At 48.5% G+C, this 12,845-nt stretch overlaps 1 protein-coding gene across 1 annotated transcript in view; it reads left to right on the top strand.

Moving 5' to 3' along the window:
* LOC149428400 (55 kDa erythrocyte membrane protein-like) overlaps nt 1-12,845 on the top strand; it is a gene marked incomplete at its 5' end in the record, with an annotated part of 28,745 nt that overhangs the window by 5,825 nt on the left and 10,075 nt on the right. Inside the window, 6 exons of the mRNA XM_089667463.1 lie at nt 2,219-2,287; nt 5,132-5,322; nt 9,051-9,154; nt 9,244-9,324; nt 11,067-11,147; nt 11,930-12,132. Coding sequence (XP_089523589.1) covers nt 2,219-2,287; nt 5,132-5,322; nt 9,051-9,154; nt 9,244-9,324; nt 11,067-11,147; nt 11,930-12,132 — 729 coding nt within the window. The remainder of the gene's footprint in view (nt 1-2,218; nt 2,288-5,131; nt 5,323-9,050; nt 9,155-9,243; nt 9,325-11,066; nt 11,148-11,929; nt 12,133-12,845) is intronic.

The following is a 12,845-nucleotide window of genomic DNA, read 5'->3' as shown; positions in this document are numbered from 1 at the left end:
TGGGCATCCGGCTGTCAGTTTGAGGCTTCATAGCCGGGTGCCGATTGCGCATGCGCGAGAAGCGCTGCGCTTTGTGAATTATTTATTTCAGGTACTTATATAGCGCTGTCAATTTACTCAGCTCTTTACATATATATTGTACATTCACATCAGTCCCCGCCCCCGAGGAGCGTACAGTCTAAGGTCCCTAACTCACATTCATACATACACATACTAGGGACAATTTAGACAGAAGCCGATTCACCTACCAGCATGTCTTTGGAGTGTGGGAGGAAACCGGAGTACCCGGAGGAAACCAACGCAAGCACAGGGAGAACATGCAAACTCCATGCAGGAGGCGCCGTGGTCGGGAATCAAACCCATGACCCATTTACTGCAAGGCAGACGTGCTAACCACTAAGCCACTGTGAATGGCCACGTAGTCTTCTGGGACCTGTCACGTGTCCCAGAAGGCTACGGGAAAGACCACTTCCGCTTCCGATCACCTTAGACCTGTCAAATTCAGGTACCCGCTCCACAAAGGTGCCAGTCCTTAACGGGGAGCTGGGGACAAAGCCTTAAAGGGGAACTTCCCCTTCTGGGTGGAGCTTCGCTTTAAAGCTTTCGAAACCGTTTAACTGTACTGTTCACTGGGAAGACCCGAACTCAGACAATTGTGAAGGTCCACCGTTGTAGTGAAGGCCATTTTCTGTTCCTGTAGGACTGTCCCCTGTGTACAAAGCCAGCTCCATAAAGATATGGACTGACCGGTTTGGAGTGGAGGAACTCGAGTGTCCTTCACAGAGCCCCGACCTCATCCCTACATATTTTTGCATTCTTTTGAGCCAGACAGTGGAGCTCATTTCGCACATTTTCTAGATTTCTTTACCCCTTGCTGGGAAAGGCTGGTCACACACAAGGATGAATTGTAGTGGGGACTCCTTCCCTACCGGACTTTGTTGGATTTCAGCTGAAGCCAGGCTGCTTAACCCCTTGACGCCGACGTAACACAAATATGCGGCCTCACGGACCTGGGCTTTTTTCCGTGGGGCCGCATATTTGCGTACCTGTCTTTGTGCTGGGAGCGCGCCGCTCGGCACGCTCCCAGCACCAAGACCGTGGTGTCACTGAGAGCCCCGGGTCCCGTTCTAACGATCGGGACCCGGGACTCCCGATTCCGGGTCACGTGATCGCTGTTATAGCCTCTGATTGGCTATCACAGTGATCAATCACTGTGCAACCCGGCCCCCTTGTTTTCTCTCTCTCTATGAATGGAGAAGAGAGATACATTGTATCTCTCTAACTCCTGACATAGAGAGATAAAAAAAAAAGTTTGTAAAAAAAAAAAAAAAAAAGATAAATAATTAAAAAATAAAAGAAAAAATAAAGAAAAATACCTAGATCAAGGTTTGATCTAGTTCAGTACTAGGGTTAGTGTTTGGGTCAGGGTCAAGGGCAAAGGTCAGGGTCAAAGGTCAGGATTAAAAAAAAAAATTGGTATCAGTGTCAGTTAGTGTTAATGTCAATGTCAGTGACAGTGTGTTTTATGTAAAAAAAAAAATAAAAAAAAAGACAAAAACAAAATGCGCACTGTTGTTTCTGGACTGTACTACGGGTACAAACAACAAATAACATACACATATATGGTATCGCTGCGATCGTCAAGAACTGGAGAATGTATTTTGGGTTGTTCTTTGGTGGTAGGTTATGGTCGTAACAAGAAACACACAGCTAAATTTAAAAAAATGATTTTTTTTTACTATTTTGGCCCAGTTTTCCTTTAATAATAAAAAAAAAATTAGGAGCTATCCATTACCATTTACCACCAAATGAAAGCCCAATTTGTCCTGAAAAAAACAAGGTATAATTCACCTGGATGTACAAAGTAGTTGTGACGATATGTACGGTTTTACTAACACGTCAACGTTGCAGAATTGTGCTTAGGCATTTAGATTTGTTTTACCCTCAGGTGTGAAGGGGTTAAAGGGACAGAACTGTAATGCTGTTTTTAGCTAACCCTGTGTGCTGTAGGAATCCTTTAGCCCCCCCAAAAAAAAAAAAAAAAATAAAGCACAGACCATTTTTCTGGTGATTGTTTTGTTCAGTATTCTGTTTATTCTGAGTGCAAACACTTGGCAGATGTTTTTGGATATCACATGATCTGTACGGGTGGGGAGGATTATTAATAAAGCTGGCAGCATTGTAACGTCTTCTCTTTTTTTTTTTTTCTCTTCTGTAGAAAGAAAGTAAAGGAACGGTGATGCTGAAGGTTTCCCCCACACAAAGTAACCGCAAGCCACCCCTACAGGTAAAACCTTTTCCCTGAACCTTGAACATTCGTAACCGTCAGCCAGTCTGAGATCATTCGAGTCCCTTTTGCTTTCTATGAATAGATCAGAACCTGGGAGCGTCCAGCAGTAGCCTGTTATTAAGATTCCCGGCCATAGAAATCATTTAGAGCCAAAATTAAGTCATAAAAAGAACAAAACAATTTGCCCTCCAGAGGATTTAACCAAACCCCCCCTTCCCGACCGGGCCATTTTTTGCGCTACAGCACTGCATAAACTTTAACTGACAATTGTGCGGTCATGCAACACTGCACCCAAGTGAAATTTGTCTTTTTCCACACAAATTGAGCTTTCTTTCGGTGGTATTTGATCACCTCTGCATTTTTGTATTTTTTGCGCTATAAACGAAAAAAACGACAATTTAACCACTTCCCGACCGGCCGTTGCATATAAACGGCCGGACGGTGGCACTGCAGGGACGGGTGGCCGTTTATAAACGGCCTCCCCGTCCTCTGCTTGTGCGCGCTCCCTGGGAGGGTGCAGCACCGCGATCCGGCGCCTGCTGTGTCCTCCAGACACAGTGAAACACCGATCGGCGAACGGGACCTCTGTGCGAGGTCCCGATCATGTGATCACTGATTGGCCAATCGGTGATCAAATGCAAAGTAGTAAGCAAGATGTCACTTGTGACATCATTGCTTACTACGTGTGAAATCTGTGAATGATCACAGAGGTCACATGGTACAGGGCTATTCACAACAGCCTTGTACCATGTGACAAGCTGTGACCAATCACAGCTCACTCAGTACTTCTCAATGACTGCAAGAATGCAGCCAGAGAGAAGGAGAAATGATTGCTTTTACATCCTATATGGGTGTAAAAGCAATCCGTGTAAAAAAAAAAAAAAAAAAAATCATCACCCCCCACAAGTAGTACAGTGTCACCATGGTGACCCTGTACTGCTAGGGTGACAGTATGTAATAAAAAAAAATATATATATAAAAATTTAAAAAAAATGTTTAAAAATTATAATTTTTGGTAATAAACTAATCTGGATTTTTTTTTTTTTTTTACTAAAAAGATAACGGAATAAATTTTGGCTAAGATTTATGATGAAATATTATTTATTTGCAAAATTTTATAAAAAAAAACTTTTTTCAAAATTTTTGGACATTTCATTTACATAGCAAAAAAAAATACAAATCCCAGCGGTGAATAAATACCACCAAAATAAAGCTTTATCTGTCTCAAAAAAATGGTAAAAAATGAATTTGGGTACAGTGTTGCATGACTGCGCAATTGTCATTCAAAGTGTGATAGCGCTAAAAGCTGAAAATTGCCCTGGACAGGAAGGGGGGTAAAAGTGTCCGGTCTGGAAGTGGTTAAAAAAAAAATGTATGTTTTTGACCTTTTGCTATAAAACATGTCCAATAAAAAAATTTAACAAATCAAATTCATCATAAATTTAGGACAAAATGTATTCAGCTCTGTCTTTGCTAAAAAAAAAAAAAAAAAAAAAAATATCCCAATACACGTTTAAATGAATTTGTTTACGTGACGGTTCTAGTGTTTACAAATGGCGGTATAGATACCAGAATGTTTATTTATACTAGTAATTGTGGTAATCAGTGACTTATAGCGGGACTGCGGCAGGCATCCCGACACTGGGGGAGGAACTAACTGCCACTGACATTCCCAGTGACACTAATGTAGTGATCAGTGCTAATAAGCACTGACACTGTACTAATGGCACTGGGCAGGAAGGGGTTAACATCTGGGGCGATCAAAGGGTTAACTGTGTGTTACTAGGGAGACATGCTGTGCAGGGAGATACAAAGCAGCATGTCCTTGCTGGCAGGAGAGAGACCTGTGTTGTTTAGACACAGGTCTCTCCCCTGTCAGCTTTCCCCAACGATCGCCGAGTGCCGGCCGGGAATCGCCAGGCAGCCATACTGCGCTAGCTGTATTACCTGCAGGATAGAGCGACGGTCCTTTCACACGGGGCCGGCCTGTTTAGTGGATCCGCTTGCTCAGCGGGGATCAGCGGAGAGAGCAGGGACAGAGCTGCTCGCTCTCCTCAGTGGGTGGTCGGATGAAAACTGACTGCCTGTCGGTTTCCATATGATAGGGCAGCACAGTGGCTAAGTGGTTAGCACTTCCGCCTGGCAGTACTCGGGTCGTCGGTTCGAATCCCAACCACGGCACCACCTGCCTGGAGTTTGCATGTTCTCCCTGTGCCTGTGTGGGTTTCCTTCGGGTACTCCGGTTTCCTCCCACACTTCAAAGACATGCTGGTAGGGTAATAGGATCCTGTCTAAATTGTCCCTAGTATGTGTATGTATGGATGTGAGTTAGGGACCTTAGATTGTACGTTCCTCGGGGGCGGGGACTGATGTGAATGTACAATATATATGTAAAGCGCTGAGTAAATTGACGGCGCTATATAAGTACCTGAAATAAATAAATATGACCCAATCCGACGAGCAGAAGGGGAATTGGATCCCCATCCGTCCCTTTTTTTTTTTTTTTATTGGATGTCAATGAGTGTAAACTGACCATTTACACCCGCCGCTCCATAGAGGAGAATGGAGGTTCCGATCGGGTTTGCCTCAAAAACGGGCAGGCGGACCCGATCGGAATGTCCATCTGAAAGAGGCCCAAGACCACCTTCCTGGCTGTGCTTTGTGGCAGGGCTGTGTAATTCTTAGGACTGGATGGGCTGAAATATATAACTTTTGTCAGGTAAAACGGCTCTTTATAATACAGTTGTGGATTTTGTGGATTTCCTGGCGTTCGTCTTTTTTATAAAACGAATAAGTCGGTTGTGAATTCTTAGTCCTTGTCTGTTTTGTATATTTAATCAGATGTTTGTGAGAGCGCTGTTTGATTACGACCCTCTCTCGGACCCGCTCATTCCTTGCCGGGAGGCCGGGCTGCGTTTCCGCACTGGAGATGTATTGCAAATCATAAACAAAGACGACGCCAACTGGTGGCAAGGGAAGACGCAAGGGGCGGAGACTGCTGGTCTTCTACCCTCCCCTGAGCTGCAAGAGTGGTGAGTAGAGTGACCTTACGTTAGAGTGCCTGGCTAGTTGTACGCATTGAGAAGTGGAGCGGTGGGTAAGAGAACACAAGGACACATGGTCTGAAATGTTCCTTCTATGGACTAGGTGAAGGTTCCTATACAGACAGCAGACATGGAATAAACATCTACGATCGTCATAACAGATCCAAAGGCGGCAGACGCTGAGCCTGATTATCTCCAGCCTTGCCCTCGCCTGGACTGAACCTGCTTAGTCTGATCTCACCGCACACTGTGAGCTTCTCACTATCTGCATTCCAACGTCAGCACGTCAGAACCAGCCTCATTTCCTGGCTGGAGGACGTCCGCCATCCAGTCTGACTAGCCCTGGCCCCCACCCCTTTAATTTTCAGTTATCGGGGGCTCCGTACCACATGTTGGCTTTTACCTTCAGTAGTCTGTATTCAATTGCAGCCTGTCTAGGAACACCCACTTCTCCAGACGGACCCCCAGCTATCGAGCCATTTTGATAGGGGCAGCACAGTGGCTAAATGGTCAGCACTTCCGCCTGGCAGTACTCGGGTTGTTGGTTCAAATCTCAACCACGGCACCACCTGCCTGGAGTTTGCATGTTCTCCCTGTGCCTGCGTGGGTTTCCTCCCACACTCCAAAGACATGCTGGTAGGTTAATTGGCTCCTGTCTAAATTGTCCCTAGTATGTGTATGTATGAATGTGAGGTAGGGATCTTAGATTGTACGCCCCTTGAGGGTTAGGGACCTTATATTGGACACCCCTTGAGGGTTAGGGACCTTAGATTGTACGCCCCTTGAGGGTTAGGGACTTATGTGAATGTAATATATATATATATATATATATATATATATATATATATATATATATATATATTTATGTTCTGGGATGATTGATTTCTGTGCATGCGCAGCTCCGCTTACGTTGCTAGCATGGCCCTTGTGTTCTGGGATGATTGACTCCTGTGCATATGCAGCTCAGCTTACATTGCTGGCATAGTCCCTATGTGCTGGGATGACTGACTCCTGGTTACATTGCTGGCATGGTCCCTGTGTGCTGGAATGATTGACTCCTGTGCATGCGCAGCTCAGCTGATGTTGTCACATGGTCCCTGTGTGCTGGGATGATTGACTACTGCTGTGCATGCGCAGCTTAGTTTACATTACCAACAGGGTCCCTGTGTGCTGGGATGATTGACTCCTGTGCATGGGCAGCTCAGCTTACATTTCTGGCATGGTCCCTATGTGTGCTGGGATGATTGACTCCTGTGCATGTGCAGCTCAGCTTACACTTCTGGCACAGTCCCTGCGTTCTGGGATGATTGACTCCTGTGCATATGCAGCTCAGCTTACATTGCTGGCATAGTCCCTATGTGCTGTGATGACTGACTCCTGGTTACATTGCTGGCATGGTCCCTGTGTGCTGGAATGATTGACTCCTGTGCATGCGCAGCTTAGCTTACATTACCAACAGGGTCCCTGTGTGCTGGGATGATTGACTCCTGTGCATGCGCAGCTCTGCTTACATTTCTGGCATGGTCCCTATGTGTGCTGGGATGATTGACTTCTGTGCATGCGCAGCTCAGCTTACATTGCCGGCATGGTCCCTGTGTGCTGGATGATTCACTCCTGCTTACATTGCCGACACGATCCCTGTGTTCTGGGATGATTGACTCCTGTGCGTGCGCAGCTCAGCTTACATTGCCGGCACGGTCCCTGTGTGCTGGGATGATTGACTCCTGTGCGTGCGCAGCTCAGCTTACATTGCCGGCACGGTCCCTGTGTTCTGGGATGATTGACTCCTGTGCATGCGCAGCTCAGCTTACATTGCCGGCACGGTCCCTGTGTGCTGGGATGATTGACTCCTGTGCATGCGCAGCTCAGCTTACATTGCCGGCACGGTCCCTGTGTGCTGGGATGATTGACTCCTGTGCATCAGCTTACGTTGCCAGCATGCACGCACATTGGCCAGTGAAGATGGCCGAAGACCAGCATCTACCAGAAGATGAAGGCAACTGAGATGATTGAAGGAAAGGGAAGTTTAGCTCCACGTTAGAGAAGAGATCTCACAAGGAGACTTTGATTTTGGTAGCATGTTCTGATAAAGACCGACCGAAGGTCGTACCTGTTTAGTTTTTTGTGTGCTCATCAGAATGGGGCTAATCTTGCTTTATATGGCAGTTGCTCTTCTATAAACACTTTATGGCGTTTTATGACAGTGCAGATAAGGCAGAAACTGTCTACAGAGGAAAACTCAAAGTGCAGAAATACTCCTGGGCCGGATTCAGACCCTTGTGTTGCGATAACACGAAACTTCCTGCATTGATACTGTTTATTATTAACCCCTCGCCCTCCTGAGGATACCCCCCCCCCCCCCTTCCTGACCAGGCCATTTTTTTGCGATACGGTGCAGTTACTATAACTGACAATTGCATGGTCATGCAACGCTGCACCCAAATGCACTTTGTCCTTTCCCCCCACCCCCACAAATGGAGCTTTCTTTCAGTGGTATTTGATCACCTGTGCATTTTTTTTTTGCGCTATAAACCAAGACCGACAATTTTGAAAAAAATATATATATTTTTGACTTTTTGCTATTAAACATATCCAGTAAAAAAAATCTAAATTTGTCAAATTTAAAAAAAAAAAAAAAAAAATCCCAATACGTGTAAATTAATTGGTTTGTAGTTGCAGCATTTACAAATGGCGGTATATACTGGAATTTGTTGTGGGGTTTTTTTTTTTCCCCCCCCACAAATTGAGCTTTCTTTTGGTGGTATTTGATCGCCTGTGTGTTTTTTTTTGTTTTTTTTTGTTTTTTTGTTTTCACTATAAAAAAAAAAAAACCCAATAATTTTGAAGAAACAATATTTTTGACTTTTTGCTAGTAAAAACATTGAAAAAAATCAAATTTCGTCATAAATTTAGGCCAAAATGTATTCTGCTCCGTGTCTTTGCTACAAAAAATCCCAATACGTGTAAATGAATTGCTTTACATGAAAGTTACAGCGTTTACAAATGGCGGTATATATACTGGAATTTGTTTTTGTAAAAAAAAAAAAATTATTTTTTTTTTCTTTTACTAATATCAGCGACTTATAGCGGTACTGTGGCGGACATTCTGACACTGGGGGGAACTGACTTGGTGTCGCTGAAGCACACACCCTAGTAAAACACTCCCAGCACACAGTTAACCCTTTGATAGACCCTCACATTAACCCCTTCCTGCCCAGTGACACCAATACAGTGATCAGTGCTAATAAAGAGCACTGACACTACTAATGACACTGGGCAGGAAGGGGTTAACATCTGGGGCGATCAAAGGGTTAACTGTGTGTTTTCACTGTGAACACACTGCTGTGTATGACTCTGCAGCCATACAAAGCAGTGTGCAGGCGCTGACTGGAGAGAGATCTGTACTGTTTACAGACAGGTTTCTACCCCGTTGGAGATTGCCGGGTGCCGGTCGGGAATCCCCAGCCGGGGCCTGGTGATTGACAGCCAAGGCCGCGAATGGCAGCGCGCGTAGGGGAGTGCACGATCCTTCTAAATGGAACTGCAAAATCGTGTAAATAAACGTGATCTTTTCCCACCCTGTAGCAGGATTTCCGCTATAGGGTGACGCGGAAGCTGTTATGGGGCCCTAGTTGGGGGTGTTTTGTATTCCCATAGAACACTGCTCTTGCTGTTGGTGTGATTGGTTGAATTTCACGTTGTCTGTTGTCTTTCAGGCGCGTGGCGAGTTCGAATACAAACAACCAGATACCTCAGACCTGCAGCCCCTTTAGCAAAAAGAAGAAATGCAAGGATAAGTATCTTGCAAAACACAGCTCCAGTGAGTATTGATGGCCGCACGGCTCCATTGTTGTGTTCGTTCCCTGCACAGCGCTCATTAATCACACGTTCTCTCCAATCTGCCTCCAGTATTTGACCAGCTCGATGTGGTGTTGTACGAAGAAGTGGTGTCTCTGCCGGCATTCACACGGAAAACCCTGGTGCTGATTGGTCAGTATGAGACGCAGGATTGGCACGACTGTTCTGTAGATGAGATCGGTGGCCGTATGCATGATGCAGATTTACTATTGGACCTTTTTTGTATCGTTTGTTTCTGTGTCAGGAGTTATGTAAAAATAGAAAAGAAATGTGTTCTGTGTTCTGAATATATTCATTGAAAGCTGAACTCCTGACTGACCGCTAGATCCAGGTATGAGGGAGAGGTTTACCTATCAGGATTTGTATTCCTTCTATCAAGGCTTGAGATCCACACAGCCGGGTGGAGGGCACAGCCCTGCGGCACAGCCAGGTGGGGGGCAGAGCCGGGTGGGGGGCAGAGCCGGGTGGGGGGCACAGCCCTGCCGCACAGCCAGGTGGAGGGCACAGCCCTGCCGCACAGCCAGGTGGAGGGCACAGCCCATGCCGCACAGCCAGGTGGAGGGCACAGCCCATGCCGCACAGCCAGGTGGAGGGCACAGCCCATGCCGCACAGCCAGGTGGAGGGCACAGCCCATGCCGCACAGCCAGGTGGAGGGCACAGCCCATGCCGCACAGCCAGGTGGAGGGCACAGCCCATGCCGCACAGCCGGGTGTGGAGGGCACGGCCCTCTGCCGCACAGCCAGGTGGAGGGCACGGCCCTCTGCCGCACAGCCAGGTGGAGGGCACGGCCCTCTGCCGCACAGCCGGGTGGGGAGGGCACGGCCCTCTGCCGCACAGCCGGGTGGGGAGGGCACGGCCCTCTGCCGCACAGCCGGGTGGGGAGGGCACGGCCCTCTGCCGCACAGCCGGGTGGGGAGGGCACGGCCCTCTGCCGCACAGCCGGGTGGGGAGGGCACGGCCCTCTGCCGCACAGCCGGGTGGGGAGGGCACGGCCCTCTGCCGCACAGCCGGGTGGGGAGGGCACGGCCCTCTGCCGCACAGCCGGGTGGGGAGGGCACGGCCCTCTGCCGCACAGCCGGGTGGGGAGGGCACGGCCGGGTGGGGAGGGCACGGCCGGGTGGGGAGGGCACGGCCCCCTGCCGCACAGCCGGGTGGATGAAACAAGTTTTCCTGTTTGGACTGAGGAATGCAGAGGTGTCATCTCCTTACACCCAGCCTATTGAAGGAGCAGGCAGCCAATGAATAAGCTCCTCTTTCTCCCTTTTTGCTGTTCTCCCTCTCCTACCAGCTTGCACTGCAGAACAATTGATTGGCTTTGCATGCTGCTTCTCCCTCGATCAGCCTGCGCTCTGCTGTACAGGGATTGGAGGTCACATTTATGTACTCGCGTTGTTTACATTTTACGATTGATTTATTAACACAGATCTAAATTTATTTGTGTCTTTTTTTTTATACTTGCCTGGAGTTCACCTTTTGAATATATATTATGTTGTGTGACCATTGCTTGTACCTTTTTTTTATACCTTTTTCTACTAGTGTGCCATTTTGTGGTGGGTATACTGGATGTGCAGTACGGTGGGGGGGGGGCGGCTAAGGGACGGCTGTAGTGGGGTGAAAGGAGAATGGTTTCCATGTCTTCTGTGGGGGGAGAATTTCCCAGACTTCAGATAAAAGCCGCATTGCTTTCTGTTTGCGGGTCCAGGAGAGGGTTGTAATCTCAGCAATATAATGGGATTCCACCCAAGGAACATGGCCGCCAGAAATCCTGAAACTACATTAGATGGAGAATGCAATAGTGACACCTAGAAATCATTCATGTCTACAAACCGCCTACTTCAATGGATTCTGTTTTCTCTTCTGGCTTCTTCTGTAGGTGTCAGCGGAGTGGGTCGTAGTCACATCAAAAATACTTTACTTACTAAATATCCGGAGAGATTTTCTTATCCTTCACCACGTGAGTGTCCACATTACGATTGTACAGATATGTAGCTTGTCTGAGTGTCACAGATGTATGGAGGGGTGGGGGAAGGCGGGGTGTTGGTGACGGATGACGTGTGAAGGGGTGGGGGAAGGCGGGGTGTTGGTGACGGATGACGTGTGAAGGGGTGGGGGAAGGTGGGGTGTTGGTGACGGATGACGTGTGAAGGGGTGGGGGAAGGCGGGGTGTTGGTGACGGATGACGTGTGAAGGGGTGGGGGAAGGCGGGGTGTTGGTGACGGATGACGTGTGAAGGGGTGGGGGAAGGCGGGGTGTTCGTGACGGATGATGTATGCGGGGGTGTTGGTGGCGGATGACGTATGGAGGGTGAGGGGAAGGTGAGGTGTTGGTGACGAATGATGTATGGAGGGGCGGGGGAAGGCGGGGTGTTGGTGACGGATGACTTATGGAGGGGCGGGGGAAGGCGGGGTGTTGGTGACGGATGACTTATGGAGGGGCGGGGGAAGGCGGGGTGTTGGTGACGGATGACTTATGGAGGGGTAGGGGAAGGCGGGGTGTTGGTGACGGATGATGTGGCAGTGCAATTATTTCTTCATCTATTCTTTTTATATTGAGAAGTGTGAGGGAATGAAAATGTAATGCTGTGATGGTTGGTGGTGGTTGGAGGGGTTTTCCGAGTGATGTGAATGTACAATATACGTGTACAGCGCTGTGTAAATTGGCGGCAATTATAGAAGGACCTGTAATGAAATAGAAACTAACTGTGAACGGTTGTTCCCCCCCTTGTTTTCCTGGTAGACACCTCCCGGCCACCTAAGCGCGGAGAAGAAGACGGGGCGGCCTATCATTTTGTGTCTGTGGATGACATGAGCAAAGCAATCTCAGAAAATCTGTTTATGGAGTTCGGGAGCTTTAATGGCTACATGTTTGGGACAAAATTCCAGACTGTAACAGACATACATAAAGAAGGGAAGGTGGCTCTTCTGGATATAGAACCTCAGGTGAGAAGAAGGGGACACCTACACAGCAAGCAAAACAAATTACTTTTCCTTCTGTCTTTTTGTTTTCCTTTTAAACCTGAACTTTAGCTATCATTTATTAATTTGCCTTCTTCCTAGCACTGTTCCCCACAGATCTGTGCCGCTCTTTCTGCTACTGCTCATCTAGTTTGCAGGCAACATTCAGTCTGCTTCCTGTGAGCCCAGACTGTAATGGGCTGGATGGGGCTGTGCTTGCCTTATGAGACAGATGTTGAATCATGATTCCGCCCCCGCGGACGCGGATGGTTTGGGGCGCGACGCCTCCCGCGGACGCGGATGGTTTGGGGCGCGACGCCTCCCGCGGACGCGGATGGTTTGGGGCGCGACGCCTCCCGCGGACGGGGCGCGACGCCTCCCGCGGACGGGGCGCGACGCCTCCCGCGGACGGGGCGCGACGCCTCCCGCGGACGGGGCGCGACGCCTCCCGCGGACGGGGCGCGACGCCTCCCGCGGACGGGGCGCGACGCCTCCCGCGGACGGGGCGCGACGCCTCCCGCGGACGGGGCGCGACGCCTCCCGCGGACGGGGCGCGACGCCTCCCTCCCACTGGCCACCAATGGTTTGGGGCGCAACTCCCACAGATACCAGGGCTTTTTTTTTACTTCTGCTGGCCACAGTTCTTCCCCCCACCTACGTTTGAAGATCAGTAAACTGGCCCTTTGTTTAAAAAGTTT

The sequence above is a fragment of the Staurois parvus genome, unplaced genomic scaffold (genome assembly GCF_062004578.1).
Source record: "Staurois parvus isolate SC_StPar_1 unplaced genomic scaffold, SC_StPar_1.0 ptg003264l, whole genome shotgun sequence".
NCBI lineage: Eukaryota > Metazoa > Chordata > Amphibia > Anura > Ranidae > Staurois > Staurois parvus.
The sequence above is the reverse complement of the archived record's forward strand: the minus strand, read 5'-3'. Positions and strand labels throughout refer to the sequence as shown.